General features: G+C 39.7%; 1 protein-coding gene across 1 annotated transcript in view; it reads right to left on the minus strand.

The window, feature by feature from the left end:
• Window positions 1-807: 807 nt before the first annotated feature.
• The window catches only part of LOC143179115 (uncharacterized), a 64,329-nt gene continuing 43,085 nt past the window's right edge, over window positions 808-22,051 (minus strand). Inside the window, exon 8 of the mRNA XM_076378165.1 lies at window positions 808-1,897. Within this exon, the coding sequence (XP_076234280.1) occupies window positions 1,297-1,897 (601 nt within the window). The 3' untranslated portion in view covers window positions 808-1,296. The remainder of the gene's footprint in view (window positions 1,898-22,051) is intronic.

Genomic DNA, 22,051 nt, shown 5'->3' on the forward strand with positions numbered 1-22,051 from the left:
TATAATTTATTCTATTTAGAGTAGTGCGATTATATAATCGCACATATTTAGGAGGACCTACATATGTACATGTATACAGTCTATTGGAGGTACAGGCGGAAGGAAATTCAAGAGGCGATTAGGAGCCTTGGTGTAGTAATCGTGAGCGTTTACAATTTTAGAAATTAGAAATCCGCCTGAAACTCGGCAAAATGTTTTACACCATTGCCAGTATGGAGCTCGTGGCAGGGAAAAAGCCATGGAAAGCAGAAATTGTTATAGATACTAGGTCATCTTGTAAGTTCATAAGTAATATACTAATTCGTTTTTTATTCCATATTTTTTTTAAAAGTATAAAAATTTATTAGAGAAGGGATCGAAAATTTGCTTGAAAAATGTAGAAATTTGTCAACAGAAATTTGATATGGGGCACAGAATTTGGCGTTAATAATGTTTTATAGATGGAGGTATAACAGAGATGTGGTCAACTTTGTTTTTTAATGTTATTGAATTCTATATTATTTAATATATCAATCAATGCAACTCGTCATTTTTTAGAAAAAAAGTACTAACTATTTGTGACAAAGCGCCATTAGATCAGAAAACAATTTAATGTATGTAAATGATACTAAGATGAGTATATCCGTATCATTTAATTTGCGATTTTATTGAAAAATTTGAGAAATAAAGCAACTAATTTTTCACGAACTTTAGTATAAAGTAAGAATAAACTGCAAATATAGAATAATATGGTTCAATTTGTTTCATTACTCTTTACCATTTTGTAGAATAAAATACTACTTGTTATTAGAAAAGACGTAAGTTCAGGTAAGCAAGTATGCAAATACAAAATTTCATTTTCAAGTAAAAATATCTCCTAAACCAATAGTTTTTTGATATAAATGGCTTAGTATTTCACTAAAAAGTATATGATTTCATTTAAAAAAACGAAGTTGACTTTTATGTCTCCTCTGTACTTCCATCTATAAGAAAATTATTGACACCAGGTAATGTCTTCTTTGAAATGCAAGAAGTTTCCTCTGTATATTTTTCTTCTATCGTCAATAGTAGGCGAGTTATTGAGATGACCTGTTTTAATTGCTCCACTCTGCATAGTGCATATAACGCAAATAATTAAATAATATTAGTTTTTTTAAAAATATCTTCAGTGATATTATTTATGGATGACCTAATAATAATAATGATAATTAGAAAATTGTTGCCTTTGTTGGAGCAATTGTATTTAACTATTAACGTTGAATTTCTAACTTCTTCATTAAATTTGTTAAGGGATTTATTTTATACAATTTTCGCTATTCAAACTTCATCATCTGTTACATATAAAGTTTTTTTATTTTTCACGGGATCTTCAAAATTTTCACTAAAAAAGTCTCCTGTTGCCTCATTTTGCTTCGTTACTTGCTCTGCCTGCATCAGACTTTCAGTTTGTATTACATCTGTACATTTTTCACCTTCGTTTATATAATTTGTTGAATTTTCTACATAATTCTCAGGAAGATTCTCTAATTCAGGTTCCTCAAGTAAGGCATCAGCTTCAGTCGGTCCCTCAGACGGTACTCCTATTGCAATCGGCTCATCAATATCGATCGTATGACTCTCATCTGAATAGTCAGCTCGACTTTCTTCAGTATCAAGCGATGCTGCCGTGAAATACTTGAATTTGTCCGCTTCATCGTTCTCGATAACTGCTTGCGTATTTAAAGAGTACCTGCTGGACTGCGAATCCTTCAGATGTTTATCGAACGATTGCCTTCTGTTGTCGTCCGATCTTGAATGATGCAGCTTCGGTTGACGTTGTCTCCGCAGATTTTCACCACTATTTGTTCTCGATCTAATCCCGGTTTCATCCGACAAATATTTGGAGCAGTCGATGCTGAATCTGTCCGTTGACAACTTCCTGGAATAAATAAATAATATATTTTACAAGTGTTTCACGTTTGAACGAAAATGGTGTTAGTTTCTTCCAGTTTTCTACATAAAGGTTCTTTTAACATTTTGCCAATTATTTATTTATTTCTCTATTTACTTATACAGAATGATTAGCTTAACTGGAAACCCTGAAAGTGCTGCGTCTAACGGTGAGAAGGCCGAAGTAACGCTGCAGCGTGAGCTACAAGAGGTCTGCAATAATTTTTTCCGTGTCGGTAATAGGACAAGATTACTTTGTATTTTGCCTATACCAAAGGACCTGACAATTTAACCCAGTGTTTCCCAACGTGGGGCTCACGCCCCACAGAGGGACAATTCGATTGTTAAGAGGGCCATTCGAAAATGGACTCGTCGAGAGTAAGTTAACCGTATGGCGACTCTCAGTCGCTACTCGAGCTGGGTAATATTTAGTCGATATCTTTGAAAAACTAAATATATTAAATAAACAACTTCAAGGAACAAATAAAACTTTTGTCGATACAAAAGCAAAGATATCTGGTTTCATTACCTTTATTGAATTATGTCAGACATATATTTACAACATAAATGTTGAAAAGTTTCATTGGCTCCAAAAATGTGAAATGATTGATACCGCTATACATATTATTGTCAATCATCTGAAAATTTTATCGGCTGATTTAAAAGAAAGATTTTCTGATTTGAAACAAATTGATTTCCCAACTTGGATGATGCAGCCAATGTTAGTCGATTCGTCTGATATTTCAAATATCCAGTATCAAGAAGAACTCGCAGAAATGCGAAATGATGAGTCAATTAAAACTTTATTTAATATAGAAGGAGCGCTGGAATGGCTTTATGGGGAAACCGAAATCAAATATCTAAATGCAATCAAATGTGCAAGAGAACTATTGTTACTGTTTCTATCTTTGTATTTAGCTGAATGCGGATTTAGTGCCATAAATGATTTGCTGCCAAAAAAAAAGAAGAAATCGGCTGGATATAACAAAACGGGGAGACTTGAAACTGAAGTTAACTAAATTGGAACCTGACATAAAATCTCTTTACAGCAAGCATCACGCGCAAGGATCTCACTAAATTTAAATAATAAATAATTACTAATAATTAAAATAATATAGAAAAATCTATCATTAAGATTATTCTGTACTTAAATTTCAGTTCTTCATTATATGTTTTGAAAATTTATTTACTGTGTTTGCTCAATAATTTCTTAGTGATTTTTTCCTAAAACCTATTATCCAAGTTTCTTTAGTGAACATTTCAATTTTTAAATATTAAAAATTATGTATATGTCAGAGGCGTGGGGGGGGGGGGGGGGGGGGGGGCACAAGAATTTTAGAAAGGCTTAGGTGGGGCATAGCACAAAAAAGGTTGGGAAACACTGATTTAACCTTTTGACTTAAGTAGAAACTGCATGAATGCATCGAGTTTTGTGGTTAATAATGGTTTGAATAATGTAATGCGATGCAATAATAATGTAATGACCCACTAGCTGGTATTGATGGTCATCAATGGTATTGAAGATCTGAGAATACATTGCCTGGTCACGCCAAGTTGAACACAGCATCTTAGCTGTACATAGTTGTGTCATTTTAAGTATAGTTGGAAAGCACCGAATCTTACATTACGTTACATAGTGTCGCCTTTGCACATTACTGGAAAGCACCTTTATGTACTTGCAGTTCATTTCGATTTCACATCTTTTTGTGACACAGTACCGTCTTTTTCATGTACTTGGCGTAATTTTTTTTACTTTTTGGAAGTTTTTTTAATACCGTATATAGAATAAGGAAATTAAAGTATTTTCGTGATAGTGGTACCAGCTTTGGGACTGGTCCAGTCCAACTATCAAGTAGGTACTACAAATTTTGGCTTCACATTACATCGAAATAAGGGTCGGTGATTTGCTTTTCTTGCAGATAAGGTCAGTGATTGAAAGAGAGAGAGAACCTGAGAGTTGAGGTCCCAAAGAGATTTAAATGCCTGTACCTCTTTCAAAGAATTACAATATTTTTGTTACACCCTGTATACATATACAAACAAAGTGGGGAGCCGTTAAGGGGGGATTTCTGAGGTGATTCTAAACAACTTCTTCCTTTGCAAAAATGCCCTCTGAAGCGTTATTAACGAATTATTAACGAAAAACATCAACCAATCAGAGAGCGTGGATAGCAAGCGCTTGATCGACCAATGACGGCGCACAAGCTACGTGTAGCGTTTGCTCTCGCCGTACTCGAGCCTTGTACAAGAAACTCAAAAACTCTGTGTTATTGCCCAATTTCTCTTAAGCTATTGCATGAAAAATTATGAAAAGATCAGAAAGACGTTAGCTATCAGGACACAAATTATGGAATTTTTTTAGATTTTTAAATTAATTACCCAAGTTGTAAAAAATAAAAAGTGAGAAAAAAAATTGAAAAATACCGATTTTGTATTATAGCAATACCAGAATAATAATCATATTAATTCAGTAGATAAATATCACTAATACAAATATCACTAATGTTCTCAATTTTTTTACATTTTTCAATTTGATACACCATTTAAAAAAAATAAAAAGCAATGTTTCCGTAGTTTCTACGGATTCTACACTATTGTTCTGTGTATTAAAACATTGAAAATTGTGTTAAAATGTTCATTTTATAAAAAATGTAAAATTAAATCGTGAATGTTACATGTTACAAAATTTAATCCGTAAAAACTACGTAACCGGCGATTTTTATAGGGAAAGCAAATTTTCATGGGGGAAAGCAAAAGCATATCGGATTAATGTAGGAGACGATAATTGTCCTGCAATTTCGAAGGAGCCATCGGTACCCGAGGCCGAAGACCGCGAGAGTCGCACCGCGATCACCCCTACAGATCTTGCGATACATTGGAGTAACGAAAATATGGAAGTTACTGCCGTAAAAATACGAATTGGGGAAAGTTTTTCGACATTAATCTCTGTGTCTCCTTTCATCACCTCTCTAACGCATGCGCATTACACTCCAAAAAACATAAAAGAGGTGAAGCCATATACTTTCCATGTATCTCCACCGTTCCATTTTGGCTTCAGTATTCAGTTCCGATGCCTCATATAATCTTATACACATATAGGGATAATACACCCTATAGGCAAGAAATCAGTTAGCGCTTTATGCAATATAAAATAGCGTGCAACTAAAAAACTATTTACGTTTCCGGATATGTATGCATATGATCTTTTTTCATTGTTTTTCTATCTGGAACCTATCTCCCAAAGTTGTACTACATTTTTCTTAACACCTTGTATACAGGGTGCTCGACAACAGGTAACAAAAATTTTAAGAAGTAATTCTATATGCCAAAGTGGATCGAAAATCAAGAATTTTGAAATTACATTTGGGGCTTCGTTCACAGATACTAATCTGTTGCGAGAACGTCTAAATTTCGCGACAAATATATCTAACTTGGGACTTATTCTGCCGCCAGCGTGCACTAGTCAGATCAGACTACGAAGCCAATAGAATAAATCCCGAGTTAGACATATTTACCGCGTATTTTGAGCGTTTCCTTAACAATTAATAACTTGTAAATGAAACCCAAAACACAATTTCGTCTTATTTTAGCTTGTAGAATCACATCTTAGAATTTCTGACACCTATCAACGAATACCCTGTACAGGGTGGTCAGACTAACTGGAAACCCTGAAAGAGTTATGTTATGTACTTCGACACGCCGAGAGGCGCGCCACCTTCTTGTTTTGGTGATCGGTGCACCTAACCTAATAAACAGTATCGAATATGGCGTGATTGGGATAACCTGTGTGTTGCGTGCTATTCACTTCTAAATGCTAATTTACATATACACTAGTAATAACTTCACTAGAAATCCTAATTAAGAAATATAATACTGTATAAGGTTTATATCTAAGTTTAATTAATAAAATACACGACAAGTTACTTCTAGCGGTGAGAATCCGAAGTGACGCTAGCACCAAGAGCCACAATAAGTCTGCAGTAGTTCTTTCTGTGTCATTAAAGTAGTGTTAGTTGGGAAAGAGACTATAGTATTCCTAAATACGTATGACTTGCCTCTGGTGGGGATCGAAGAAATAAGTAATCGTTGGGTTTCGGTAGAAGAATTGAGCTTTATGACGCTTCACGCTACGGATCGATTCAACCTTGCTTTTCGTAAAGTATACGAGTCAGAGGGTATGATACGTATGATTAAAAGTAATCTGAATTATGTCGTGATTGCTATCATTTTTATGGGGTGAATATAAGGAATTCGTTCGTTCATATTTATCATTAATTATTAGAAAGAGTAGCATTAATTAGAGAGAGTAGCAGAAAATGAACTACTTTACCGGATTTTATAAAATTACAATGTGTTATAAAACTCATTCAACATTCCGAACATCTTTTCTATGCATGTAACCGCTGCTCAGCCTTAGTTTCTGAAGTATTAGCAACAAACCTTACTTACATTTATAAATAATGTTTTTGCACATATTTCGGAAAATAAAACTGGGCAGGGGTAACATGTATAGGAAAACGTTTCTCGAAATTGTGTCCTTGACAGCATATTTCAGAGTTCTAGAAATCGGTGAGGTGATCCCTTCCCTGCATCATTACCGTGTATTTTACAAAAATTAGCGACTTTGAATAAGTAGTAGTGAATATTTACGCTAATGACTTCAGGCCCAAATATACTTTGGGCAGAGCTGGCAGGAGAGTTTAGGGACTCGCAGGCAAAGATCTATGACTTTTTCACAAAATATCAACTTTGTTATTATACTTTATATCGTTACGGGAGTAACAAAGATAAACTTCAGAAAGTACAACTAAGGTACTTTCGTGTAAAATTAGTGGATTAAACTATAACTTATAGAACAATTCCAATTGTTTGTTTATAGTAAATAATAACTATTGAAGAGTAATGATTGGTAAACCACCTTTGCTTGCTACATTTTCATCGATGCAAGGGTCACTCACACTGAACTTCTTGTGCTGTTTGCAACGAGTGCAAAACGTTGCGAGTATTCATTAGCAATGTTATTATTTATACATTTAATGAACAATAAACAACATGTATCATAATATAACGACAAAAATATTATAGGGGTACATGTTTTTCGTAAAACCACTCGTTTCAGGGCCCAATTTCGCACAAAATGTAGTCTAACTACGAATTCTATTATTTTGTTTATAACGTAAAAATTCAAAATTCTATTTTCACCGTATTTTGTGTTTTGGTTCATAGTATTTGCATACAAATTTGCAAAACGATCGATCAGCGCGTAGTCAGTGAAAACAACGACAATATACTATTTTTTGATATATTTTTTAAATAAATTGATATTTTTAAAACTGTTCACATAGGTGGATTCGTCGTTCAAAAATACACAATCGCTCCATGTATATCATTTTGCTACACGCACTAGTTTTGGAGATATTAAACGAAATATGTTTTCCACCCCCAACTTTGGGGGTGGTTTTCACACCCTTTAGATGAATTAGAATCAATAAAAAAAAATAAGTGTCAAATATTTTCGGCTATTTTACAATCCTACAAAGTTTCATCAAAATCGGAGACTTCCACCTCGCGATGTTCCCTTATTAGTAAGAATCAAAATCTCGGCTGGAGTTGGATTCGTTCGAGTTTTCCTGATGGGCAAAATTGTAATATGTACTGTGACGTTGCGCATAGCGCCGTCCCCGGGTATCGCAGTCGGTAATGTTATTTAGAAGAAGGACCGTACGGCCCCCTTGCGAGCACCTACCGAGAGACGTCTCCTGGGGGAAAAGTCGCGTCTTAAGAATAGTTGCTAATTTCGGGTGCCTCCGTGCCGAGCGTGCACGACATTTCAGGGCCGTAGAAGATACCTGAGGGACCCTGAAGCCGTCCCCGTCCCCTGGCCGTGCAGTTCCAGATTTAGGCGCAGTAATGACACCGGATGTTACAAGGGCCCTCCATCCTAGGAGTTGAGGGACTTGCCGCTTCCGCGGTGAACCAAAGGGCTGAAGAAGGAAATCACCACCAGACAGATGGTTCCGCGGCGCTGCCCTTCTAAGGAGGCTCAAGCGGAAGGCGAGGGTGGAGGCGAGCCCGGAGATCGTCGCCCAGGCGGCCAGAGCCACAGAAAGTCCTGGGGGAGTCTCCACATTGGCGGACAAATGCAGAACGCCACCGGAGAGGAGCGGGGCCTCGCTCCTCACGTACGCGCCTGGGCCAGAGCGAGTACGCGGCGAGGCTGTAGCGCTTGCGCGGGGGAGGGACGTGCCGTGAAACGAGGGGGGTCGCATGCGCGCGTGCAGAGTGTCGTCACTCGTTGTCGAAACGGCGGAGAGAATAGCGAAATTAGGGTTAGCCATTTGATTACTTTGGTCGTAGAATTTTCTTGGGCACGCAGTGCCGGTAGTGCGAGGCGCGACTCGGGTTTTCCTCCAGGACGTCTTTAATACCGCGATAACGCTTCCGCGTCTGATTATCCTGCTAATTCGACAAAATTTGTAACGGGCGAGTCCGCGTGTGCCGAAGCGTCGGACACGTGTCTGTTAACACCGATCACCTGTGGTCTTCCTTCACCGTGCCGTCTGCACGGTGCCGTAATTGTAATAAACATCTGTGGGAGACAAATTGAGTCGAGTTTTGTTATCGCTGTAGCCCGCTTTTCCTGCGTTTCCGGACCACGACCCGTCCTCTTCCGACGAGTTAACCGAGAAAAGCCGCCGTGCCCGTTCTGCAAGTGTCGCGTAGTGTCGCGAGATTTTGCTAAATCGGTACGAAAGTACCTGGCGCCCATCCGGTCAATCGGTCCATTAGTAGAGCGACTTGCAGGGCGGATACGGCGAAGTTATCAGGGCGTCCTGCCTCGAGCTCCCAGCAGCTCGACGCAGGAGGATTCCGCGGAAAGCATTCCGTAGAGAATAAACCAACCTGATAGTACATACATATATGTGGCAACAGCGTGACCAAACTTTCAATACGTTTTGGCAACTAAGCCTTTCTTGCGTCTGGATTCGTGTATTCGATGAATACGCCATTCAGCTGTCAAATTCTAGATTACATTTACCGACTGATCTATATTTTCATCGATGCTGATGGTAATATGACCAAATTGTTGAGATATACCATCAACACTTCTAACGGCAAATGGTTGAACAATTTTTCCTGGCAAAACGGGTGCACAACGAAAATTACACTTTACGCCTTCAAGAAGTGTTAAACTGAGGAAAATCGCATTTCCACGGTATTGTGCTAATTCAAGGAAGGGTGCTCTGGTGTGCTATGAGTGAAAAAACCATTAAATCGTGAGATATTTGCAAAAATGTCACTTCGGCAGCCATCTTGCTAGTTTACAACAGCGTCTGTTTCATGCTTACAGTTTGTAATTTTACAGTTTTCTCAACGTATAGTGTTTATTGGAGTTTAAACGGACCAGAGCACCCTGTAGTGAAGTCTACTCGTAGGTTCTGTACCCGCGAAAAATTCATTTATGCAAGTGTCGACACGTAAAGTGTAATTTGCGAAACCGTTTGTCTTTCTCGCTCATCGCGTATACGTATATGACTTTCTTTGCTTGTGTGAGCGCACGCACACAACTCAAAACACAAGGAGTCTGCCCCCTTAAGACTACCGCCTTATATGGAAACTGTGTTTTGAGAGTACGTACCTTACTTATTGAGTTATAAATGACTAAAGAAGATGTTCGAAATGATCACCACGTTCTTTAATACACTCTCTTAGATACCTCAATATAGAATTTCGCACTTACTGAAAAATATCAGGTGTTCCTCGAATTGTCTGAAATTCATTTTGAACCCTTTCTTGTAGTTCATTTACATTAGGCTTGTGAATCAACTACTCTCTTCGGCCGATTTTCGAAGGTGACGCCTCCTTCCTCTGACCGCACGTCACGCGTCTCCGTGGCGATTCTAGAGCTCGGAAGGTCCAGGCGCGTGCCACAAGAATCGCGCGTGGCACATTGGAGCGATGACACTTATATCAATAGATTTCCATATCACCCATGAGGTACTATTGTTAATGTGTTTTTTTTGTCAGTGATATCCCTTGTAGGTCTATTCCACTGTCTCGCGTTAATAGTTCGAAAAATCGCGAAAGAAATGAACAAAAAAATGCACCAGCAATAGTACCTCATGGATAATGTGGAAATCTATCGATACAAGTATCGTTGCCCCTATGCGTCACACGTGATTCCTGTGGTACCTGCCTGAGGTCTCCCGAAGACTACGGTCGCCACGAAGAGAGGTGACGTGCGGTGGGAGAAAGAGGCGTCGCCTTCGAAAATCGGTCGAAAAGAGCAGTTAATTCCCAAGCCTGATTTACATCATCTACTTGCATTCAATAGACAATGGATTTTAAGTGGCCTCAAAGGTAAAAATATAACGGATTAAGGCCAAGAGACCGCGGCAGCCTTACGTTGGGTTCACTTCGCCCTATTCATCGGTTTGCGTTACGGAAAATGTTCTTGGTATAACTGATGTGCTTTACATGTATTTTTGTTGGCAAGGCCATACATGAAATGCATATAAGTTATTTCAGCAAACGTGTGTGAATTCATTTTGTCGCTTTCAAAACAGTACTAAACTCGTGAGAATAATATAACATCTTTTTGAAATCAGTACTATGGATATTATTTGGATACATTAGATAAGAATAAGAAGTAGTAATGTATGTAATTGTGTGTGTTTTCTTATATATATATACAGTATGTCCCACGAAATCCTGGACAGTCGATTATTTGGTAACCTATTAAAGATACAAAAAAAGTTTTTATATAAAATTGAATGGCAAAAGGGGGCTGATTTATTGGCCGTAACAATTTTTTTTTATCATTATTGTTTACAGAGATATGAAAGTTAAGTTTGGTTTTTTAAATGGGATTATATATTTTTTGTTTGATCAATAGATAATACGTTTTAATACGAATTCAGCAAACATTAATGTATACACCTTTATATTACGCGTAAAACTTTACTGATTTTTGGTACAAGAAAATCTGCGAGACCAGGAAGCACGGTAGGAAGTCTCGACTCTCGACCACACTTAAAATGCTACGGGTTAAACCGTACCGTGCCTCTTGAAACTGATACGAAGAGACTGGGGTAGGAACGGCAGTCCTAAATTCTACACAATAATTTTGTATACACCGTAGTAATACCATTCACGTCTGAAAAAGTTTGTCTACCCCTTTTGTACGAATTTAAATTCAAATTCTAATATTAAATTCTTGTAGTACATAATATCTTGCCATCATAAGTATTTTCCATTCAAATGTATTGCCAATTTGTTAATTACTTCAAAGTACGAGCAACGCTTTAGCTTTATCCATTAGCTTCATTTCTTTACTAAAACATGGGCGATATTTGTCTGCATGCCGTAAAGGTAAAGGGTTGTGAAAAAAACTATTGTGTAGAATTTAGGCCTGCCGTTCCTACCCCAGTCTCTTCGTATCGGTTTCAAGAGGCACGGGTTAACCCGTAGCATTGTAAGTGTGGTCGAGAGTCGAGACCTCCTACTGTGCTTCTTGGTCTCGCAGATTTTCTTGTACCGAAAATTAGTAAACTTTTACGCGTAATATATTAAAAACTATTTGAAAAAAGGTGTATACATTAATGCTTGCTGAATTCGTCTTGAAATGCACTATCTATTGATCAAACAAAAAATATATAATCCCATTTAAAAAACCAAACTTAACTTTCATATCTCTGTAAACAATAATGATAAAAAAAATTTGTTACGGCCAATAAATCAGCCCCCTCTTGCCATTCAATTTCATATAAAAACTTTTTTCGTATCTTTAATAGGTTACCAAATAATCGACTGTCCAGGATTTCGTGGGACATACTGTATATGTTAGAAAACCCAAGTTATTTCCGTCGAGGTTCTGGGGTAAGTGCCGTGGGATTCGTCACAGTCCTCCTACCAAAAGGCATAGCCTTCCCCACCCCGTGGTCAGATCCTTTAGGAACAATATCCTTACTCTTTAGCAATACGGCGTCGGGCCGCTTGCCTTCTCCAAACACTCGCTCTTCTTCTAAACAGTCACACAACACCCGATAGCTGGGAGGCCCAACGTAGCCATCAGCCATCGGTCGCCGACGGGACTGTTTAGTCTCATGCACCCTCATTCAACTACACGCAGGCTAAGACCCTGTCATAAATTCATCAAAGACCCGTCATCGTTCGGCTATTCGTCCCAAACTCTCTCTTAAAAATACGTTGACGCTAACATACATATTTATTCATTTCCATGTTTTACATAAAACTTTTGGATTTTTTACATTGTTCTTTGGTACTTATGCTTATTTATTGCTCGCCTTTCGAATTTGTCACTATATATACATGCCTCCACCACCAATTTCCCTTTCAGCATTTCCTCTATTTTGAGTTCTAAATTGTCTTCATTCCGTATATTCTTTACCCATTCATTCATCCTGTCATTTCACTTTTCATTCATACCTATGCATTTCCAAATATGATACACCGTTTCTTCCGCCTTTTCACAAAGTCTACACATTCTGTATTCCTCGTTCTCACAGTCTTCATACCATCTCTACCGACATTTCCACACCTAAACCTTGCCTATTGCTCTTTGTGCTGTCCCGCAACCCCTGTTTCTATCCAGTAACTTTCTTGGCCAACGTCCATCTTCGTTTCCTTGTATTTTCCACAGTAGCTCGACTTGTCAATCTTACTCGAGTCTTCCTGCATATTTTGTTCTATTTTTATTTTGAGATCTCTTTCTAGTAAATTGACTAATTTCTCTTCCTCCTTGCCTTCCTATAGAACTCTAAGTACTGTTCCATCCCCCACTTCTTGTAGTGCTTTCTTCAGAATTTTCCCCCATACCGTAGGATTTCCATTTTTTATTCCTCTTATTTCTTTCTTCAGACATATTTTGGGCCATCTATCGTCCTTCATTTTCATAATGTCAATCAGATACATGCTTGCCCTCTTTCTAGTCTGTATTGCTATTTTTTGTCTTCCTGACTCTGCTCTCCAAATATAGGCAGGTGTGTTTCCGTCTACTCTCATTATCATTTTCATGAATTTATTTTGGGTTCTTTCAATTATCTTCCACTCCTGCCAACCCCATAATTTCACTCGATACATCAGTGCTGCGCTGACTAGCATATCCAGAAGGTGAATTCTTTTCCTTAGGTTTCCTATTGTCGCTCTTTTCACTATTCCCCATGCTGCGTTGATTGCCTTCTGTACTTTTGCCGCTTGTCTTGTAACATGTACTTTTAAGGAATTGTTTGTTGTGAACCACACCCCAAGATATTTATATCTGTTCACTACTTCCAATTCTTTACCTTTGAAGCTCCATCTCTTCTTCTTTGATTTCCTACCTCCTTTTCGGAATATCATGATTTTTGTTTTCTCAGCATTCACTTCCAAATCGTTTTTTCTGGTATACTTTTCCAGCCCAAGCAGCACCTCTTTCAGGTCTTCTTTGCTGTCCGCTATTATTATCACATCATCAGCGAATTTTAGGCAAAATATTTTGACTCCTCCTATTACTGCTCCTCCAGTATTCCTTCTTTCCCATTCATTTTCCAAGTCCTCAATGTACAAATTTGTGGCGTACTCGACCAGGTAGTTGGGCCGAGCGAACGCGCACGGCTGTGAGCCATTTACGGCCTACGAATTGCTAAAGGAAAGGCCTTGGGCCTTGAAGTGCTTGCAGCCATGTGCAAGGATCAGTCAAGATGTTTGGGTAAAAATTGTTTCTCGGGTCTGGAAAGTCTCACTCTGGTTTACGACATGGTTTTTCCTTACGGAGACAAGGATTGCGGACCAGAGTGGGCATTCCGTCGTTGCCTTTCGAGAGTCAAACACCAAACGATTCGACTGCGCTGCCCTTAACGCAAGGGTCGGTTCATTCAAAAGTAACATTACTTTTCATAGATTCTATTTGAATCATCTTGTAAATAGTATAAATAAATATTAGTGATAGGTACATAGTGTTTAATTATTAATCTCCACGTCATTCACCTCAATTGGTGACCCCGACGTGATTTCGGTGTAAGGGGGTGAACGTGTGAGACTTTCGAGCAGTACATTTTCGTTTTTAGTGTTTGATCTGTGAGTGTTGCGAAAATGTCGCTTCCCGGTGGTGGACACGATGGACCCGGTAATGGGGACCTTGACAATGTGAACATAGTGAGCCAGCAGAATGTGCGGATTCCGCAGTTTTGGCCGCATAAAATCGTGTTGTGGTTTAAGTTGCTGGAGGCGTATTTTACATCCGCGCGTATTGTGAAAGACGAAACAAAATTCAGCGTAACAATCGCGAATCTAGGTGAGAAATATATTGAACTAATTGAAGATGTTGTGTTAAATCCGCCGGATGAAGGCCAATACGAGGCTCTGAAACGCGAGTTAATTAAGAGGCTCGCAGAGTCGGACAGTTCGCGAGTGAGGAAGCTGATGGAAAGTGAAGAAATTGGTGACCCGACGCCGTCGCAGTTCTTCAGGGATTTGAAGAAGCTGGCCACCCCGTCAACGCCCGACGATTTCATCGTAACATTGTGGAAGAATCGTCTTCCGGCTAACACGCAGCGAGTTCTAGCTGTTACGTCGGAAACAAATATCACCGCGCTGACGGAGATGGCGGATCGCATCCATGAGATTCGACCAGAGGGTGGAAGCATCGCATCTTTGTCCGGGAATAGTGAAATCTGCGAACTGCGAGAGCAAATTAAGCAACTGCGTTTGCAGATTGGCGCCCTGACTAAGCAACGGCGACGGTCTCTTTCGCGATCTGGTCAACGTAGACGATCACGGAGCCGAGAAGGATTATCACATTCGAAAGAAGGTTCAAGGTCAGGTCTTTGTTGGTACCACGAAAATTTTAAAGAACGTGCAACGAAATGCCGGGCACCCTGTACTTGGGTGTCGGGAAACGAGAAGAGCCGTCCGTAGATGCGGCAAGCGACGACGGTTCTCCATCTCGCCGCATTTTCGTGACCGACAAAAGCTCAAAGATAGCTTTTCTGGTGGACACGGGTGCGGACCTGTGCGTGTATCCACGCCATCGGTTATCCGGACCGTGTAAAAAGTGTGATTACGAACTCTTCGCGGCCAACGGATCTAAGATCGCGACGTATGGTACGATTGCGGTGGATTTGAATTTCAAGCTTCGTCGAAGTTTCAAGTGGCGTTTTGTGATAGCTGACGTTAGTACGCCTATCATTGGTATGGACTTTTTATGTTTTTATGGACTGTTGGTGGACCCACGAAATAAACGTTTGGTCGACTCCGTGACCAATCTGTCTATGACGGGATTTGCTGTCGACAACGAGGAACCTGGCTCGATCAAGACAATCCACGGTGATTCGGGATATCATCGGCTTCTTGCTGAGTATCCGGATTTGACACGACCGCCGGTTTTTGGAAGGGACACCGTAAAACATAATGTGCGACACCATATCGAGACGACGCCTGGACCGCCGATTTTCTGCAGACCTCTTCGCCTGGCACCTGACCGTTTCAAGGAGGTCAAAGCGGAGTTCGACCTGATGCTCCAGCAAGGTGTTATCCGGCCGTCGAAGAGTCCTTGGGCATCACCGCTGCATGTCGTTCCGAAGAAGGACGGCAGCATACGACCCTGCGGAGATTATCGGGCGCTGAATGCTCGTACGATACCGGATCGGTATTCTCCGCCGCATATTGAGGACTTTTCGCAACAATTGCACGGGAAAAAGGTATTTTCTAAAATCGATCTGGTGAGAGCGTACCACCAGATTCCCGTTGCGTCCAGAGATATCGAGAAAACGGCTATCGCGACGCCGTTTGGTTTATACGAAGCTCTGAATATGATGTTTGGACTTCGTAATGTTGCACAGACATGTCAGAGATTCGTCGATGAAATCACGCGTGGTTTAGATTTCGTGTACGCGTTTATTGACGATTTTTTGATAGCGTCGGCCGATGAAAAGCAGCATTACGAACATTTAAACATTTTGTTTAAACGTTTAAACAAGTTTGGAGTCGTAATTAATCCTGCGAAATGTATTTTTGGGGTTTCTGAAATCACCTTTCTCGGTTATACGGTCAATGAACACGGTATTAAACCCTTAGCTGATCGTGTCGAGGCGATTATGAAGTTTGGACAGCCGACGACGGTAAAACAACGTCGTCGATATTTAGGCATGGTCAATTTTTACCGTCGGTTTGTTTTCGGGGCTGCAGCGATTTTACAGCCGTTGAATGACCTGCTCAAGGGGTCTAAGAAAAGTAATACGCCTATCGCGTGGACCGAAGTAGCCGAGAAAGCTTTCAATGATTAGAAACGGGCACTGGCAAATGCTACGATGTTAGCACACCCAGTACTGAGTGCGCCGATTAGTATAGTTGTCGATGCGTCAGATTATGCGATTGGTGCAGTTTTGCAGCAACATATCGGGAATGCATCGCAACCGTTGTGTTTTTTCACGAAGGCGCTATCTTCCGCTCAACAAAAGTATAGCGCGTACGATCGCGAACTATTCGCTATGTATAGCGCAGTAAAACGTTTTCGATATGTTGTGGAAGGTAGGGTTTTCGTGACCTACACCGATCATAAACCTCTGATATATGCCTCTGAACAAAAATTAGAGAAATGTTCGCCGCGGCAGTTTCGCTATCTCGATTATATTAGTCAATTTATGACGGATATTCCTCATGTAAAAGGTTTGGATAATGAGGTAGCGGATGCATTGTCGCGTGTTGAGGCAGTATCGCGATCGGTGGATCATTGTACGCTTGAAGTTGCTCAGAAGGCAGATGACGAACTGCGTGAGTTGTTGCAGTCGGACTCATGCGCGTTAAAATTGCGTAAAGTACGTTTCCCCGAGTATAACGTGGATATCTATTGTGACGTCACGGACGACGCCGTAAGACCGTACGTACCGAAACCTTTGCGACGAAATGTATTTCTGTCATTGCACGAGTTATCGCATCCAGGTATACGGGCTACGCAGAAGCTGGTTACGGACCGTTTTGTATGGCCAGCTGTTAACAAGGACTGTCGTACCTGGGCACGTCAATGCATTTCGTGTCAGAAATGTAAGGTTTCGAGACATGTACGTGCATCTATTAAGAGATTCGATGATTTGTCTGGACGTTTTGAACATGTCCATATAGATATAATTATCATGCAATATTCGCAGGGGTATAGGTACTGTCTTACGTGTGTCGATCGTTTTACTCGGTGGCCGGAGGCAATTCCAATTGTAGATATGGAAGCGTCGACGGTTGCGTCTGCGTTTATTATGACATGGATTTCTCGATTTGGCGTACCTTTAAGGATCACTACAGATCAAGGACGTCAATTTAAATCCACTCTGTTCGCGAAATTATGTCGATTGCTAGGTACAAAGCATATTCGGACGACAGCTTACCATCCACAAGCGAATGGGATGGTGGAACGCCTGCATCGTCAATTGAAGGCTTCAATAAAATGCCATGATACTAGTAATTGGGTGGAAATTTTACCCATCGTTCTATTAGGCATTCGAACGGCTATCAAGGACGATTTGAAGGCAACGGCCGCGGAGATGGTTTACGGGACAGGTATCCGTCTACCTGCGGAGTTTTTTGTATCTGGCAATTCCGTGGCAAATTCCGAGTATGTTGCACGTCTCAAGCGACGCGTTAGTGACATCAAGCCGTGTTTGACTACCTGGCACGGATCGAGAAAACCTTTCGTTTTTAAGGAACTCTTTTCTTCGCCGTACGTTTTCCTTCGACATGACGCAGTTAGAGGTTCGTCACAACCACCGTATGATGGTCCTTATGAAGTGGTTGAGAGACGAGATAAAGATTTTGTTATTCGGATCAATGATAGAAAGGTCCGAGTATCGATAGATCATCTTAAGCCAGCATTCGTGGTGGCGGATGATATTGAATCGCTGAATGAAAGGGAAGTCACTTTTCCAATAGGAAATGGCAATGATGTTGATGTATCCGATGTACCCGTACAGCCGTCGAGTATGGTAATAGATAATAACGATAGATTTACTACGCGTTCGGGAAGAAAAATACGTTTCCCTGATCGTTTTCAAGCCGGATTTAATTAAGTATAGTTTAGTTAAATACAATTAAGTGTAGTTTTAATGTAGTGCGTAAGTTTATATATGTGTTTAGCAAAATACGTATAATTTTGACAATCCGGCAGTTTTTTTTCTATCAGTAACGTTACCACTGGTAAGGGGGTACTGTGGCGTACTCGACCAGGTAGTTGGGTCGAGCGAACGCGCACGGCTGTTAGCCATTTAGGGCCTACGAATTGCTAAAGGAAAGGCCTTGGGCCTTGAAGTGCTTGCAGCCATGTGCAAGGATCAGTCAAGATGTTTGCGTAAAAATTGTTTCTCGGGTCTGGAAAGTCTCACTCTGGTTTACGACATGGTTTTTCCTTACGGAGACAAGGATTGTGGACCAGAGTGGGCATTCCGTCGTTGCCTTTCGAGAGTCAAACACCAAACGATTCGACTGCGCTGCCCTTAACGCAAGGGTCGGTTCATGAAAAGTAACATTACTTTTCATAGATTCTATTTGAATCATCTTGTAAATAGTATAAATAAATATTAGTGATAGGTACATAGTGTTTAATTATTAATCTCCACGTCATTCACCTCAAATTAAACAAGGTTGGACTCAACGGGTATCCTTGTCGCACTCCTTTCGTTGTCACAAAATTTTCCGAAATACCCTCGCTCGTTATAACACTATTTCTAGTCTTTCCGTAGATCTCTTTTATCATTCTCATCATTTTGCCTTTGATTCCCCTTTTCCCTAGCTTTTCAAACATTTTTTCTCTGTTTATACTGTCGAAAGCTGCTTTAAAATCGATGAATGCCGCGTATAGTTTACCTTTTTTTCTTTTAATTTTTTATTTATGATCGAATTTAGTACAAAGCAGTAATCTCTAGCTGATCTCCCGTCCGTAAATCCTGCTTGGCTTTCTAAGAGTATTCCTTTCTTTTCTATCCATGTGTTTAGTCTTTTTGCCATTATCGCTGCCAGAATTTTATATCCTACGTTCAGCAGTGAGATGCCTCTGTAATTTGTCACTTCATTTTCGGTGCCTGCTTTGAGTATTGGTTAAATTCTAGCTATCTCCCAATTTTTGCAGATTTTACCTTTTCTCCATAGCTCATTTAACCTAGTTACCCATTCTGTACCTATTTCCATAGTTAGTGCCTTGAAGAATTCCACTATCAATCCATCCTCGCCCGGCGTTTTTCCGTTTTTCATTTTGCTAATTACTTTTATCACTTCTTCCACTTCTATGTCTTCATTTAATTCCCGCTCTTCTTCTGTCTCCTCCTCTTCCTTTTCGTCTTGCTCTCGTGTGCTCTCTTCTTCTCTATTCTCCTCTTGTTGTGTACTTCCGTTCAGCATCCTTACGAAGTGTTCTACCATTTTATTTTTGTTAATTTCTCCAGCCATTCTCTTATTCTTCTGCCTGAACGTTTTTATCACTTTCCACAATCTTACTATATCCCTGCTTTGTTCCACCCTATTCCAATTATTATTGTTTCTCCATTCCTGAACTTTCTGTTTGTATTTCTTTTTTAAGTTTTTTCTTGCCTCAACTAGTTTTATTCTGACCTCTGGTTTTCTTGAGGTGCAATACTTCTTCAGTAGCTTTAATACTTTTTTTCTTTCCTCTTTGCATTCTTTGTTGTACCACGATCCTCTTCTTGTAGTTTCCTTTCTCATCTTTGCCTTATCTGCTGCCTTCTTTATTATTGTTGTGAGGTTATTCATCTTATCCTCTATTTTCTTCGTTTCCTCTGTTTCTTCATATTTTTGCCACTCTTTGGCTAGCCATTCCTGGAATTCTTCTCGCCTCTCTTCTTTCCATATCCACTTTGGCCCTTTTTGTTCTGTATCCTGCTCTCGCTTTTCCTCCACTTGCTCCAATGTCATAATAATTGGCAAGTGGTCTGATTCTTCGTGTTTTTCCACCTTGATCTTTATTATTGAGCTTTCTTCATCATCTTCTTTCACAATGATATAGTCTACGACTGAGGTTCCTCTTGGTCCTATATATGTGAAATTTCCCTCTTCGTCTCCCTTTTCTCTACCATTTAGCACCATAAGTCCAAACTCCTGGCATATCGCCAGTAATTTCTCTCCTTCTTTATTTGCCACCTTATCTTCTGATCTTCTTGTCCAATTTTCTTCCTCCTCCATTTCTGTCCTGGCATGTTCCTCCCCTATTCTCGCATTCCAGTCACCAACGATGATTAGTTCCCCATCTTCCTTTATTCCATCCTCTAACAGTCTCTCCATAGCCTTTTTTACTTTTCCAACTTATTGATCATTGCTGCTTCATTTTTTGTTTCCATCCACGTTTCTTGTAATATAATTATATCGCACTTTTCCAGAACCTTCCATGCTTTATTGACCGTGCCTACTCCTGCTATGTTCCATATCAACAAATTTATCTTTTGGTTTCCTCCCCCTTTTTTGGTGTTTGCCAAAAATTTACTGCTTCTAATTTAGCTTTTGTTTCATTCCATTTCATCCATGTACCGTTTATCTCTAGTTTCTGGTATTTGACTTTGGTACTATTTCCTTTTCTTGCTTCTTCTCTTGCTATTTCTTTTAATGTTCTTTGTATATCTCGTTCCTTTTTAGTTAAGTCATCGTCCACAAATATTTTGCTTCCTTTCAAATTATGTTTTGCCTTCATTACTTCCATTTTCGCTTCTCTGTTTTCCAGTTCTGCTATAATTTTCTGTCCTCCATTTTTCCCTTTTCTAATTATGTTAGCCATTATTACCGGTACATTTACTTTCATCTTTCCTTGTAGAAATTTTTCCACCTCTTCTGTCAAATTTTCCCCTGTCATTGTTTTGCCTCTAATTATAATGTTCTGTCTTCTTTCTTTTCTGTCTTTAATTTCTACCTTCCACTCCATCTCTGCCATTCTCTCATCTAATTCTGTGATTCCACTTTCTCCTTCTACATTCTTAATTCTTGTTTCCATCTCTGTTTTCCATTCCTTTAACTCGTCCTCTTCCTCCTCTGCTTTCCTCTCTAGTTCTTTAATTTTTCCTATTATTAATTTTTTCTCCTCTCACCATTTCTCCTCTCTTATTTCTATTTCCCTTTCTACTCTGTTGATTTCTAGTTTCAGCTATTCTTGCAGGCCTTCTTTTAAATCTCTCACTTCTTTCCTTAGTTCGCCCGCTACCCCTTTTATTAACCTTCCCTCAAGTTTTTTGCATATTCTGCTTTCAATGTCTTCCTGTTCCAGCCCGTATTCTTCTCTCATTAACTTCTCCTCTTCTCCTTGTTCTAAGTCCTCATTTTCCAATTCATTCGTTTCGTCTGTCTCTTTCTGAGTTGACTTTTTGATAGGTGTGCGCATTGTTTTCATCCCGCTTGTATAATTTTCAGAGTTGAGGTTATAATCGGTGTGTATCGTGTAGTTCTTCAGCGACATCTGTCGGTTGCGTTCCACAAGCTTCTCCACTTTTGATGGACGTCCTTTCCCATGCTTCTTCTCTACAGCCAATGCTGCTTCCATCTTAACCTCACTTATGCGTTGTTATTTCTTTTGAGCCTCCTTCTTATCACTCTGCACCCCCTCACCTGTCTTTACTTGCCCACCTTCTCTGCACTTTCACCCGTCACTTTAACCTCACCCCGTCTTCCACACACAATTAATACCTCTTTTATCTTCTCCTCCACGTAAACTTTAATACTGCACATGTGCCGCCATCAATCGTCCCTCACCTTTTCTCATGTGTGCGTTTTCTTATTTCACTTATAACTCGAAAATTAAGGTACGTAAGACTCTTGCTCATAGGATATTTTTTTACTTAAATTAGGGTGTAGATTTAGTTCCTCAAATATTGACATGTATTTTTGAGACATGTTAATATTTCTCTCTCAGATAAAGTGAGCTTTCCTATTTGATTTTATAGATTTGTTGATTTCGTAGATTATAGATTACATTTTTTGGTGATTATAAACGCAACTGATCCCAGTTCCGTCGCAGTTGTAAATACTAGAAGCGAAAAAGTTATATGTAGCCATAAGCTATTTAAGATTACTGAACAATTGATGCACTTGTGGCATATTAAAACTCGCAGTTCGCATCAAACTTGTAGGCTTTACCTTTCTTAAAGATATGTCAGGATGTCGAGGT

This window comes from Calliopsis andreniformis, chromosome 5, assembly GCF_051401765.1.
Source record: "Calliopsis andreniformis isolate RMS-2024a chromosome 5, iyCalAndr_principal, whole genome shotgun sequence".
Taxonomy (NCBI): domain Eukaryota; kingdom Metazoa; phylum Arthropoda; class Insecta; order Hymenoptera; family Andrenidae; genus Calliopsis; species Calliopsis andreniformis.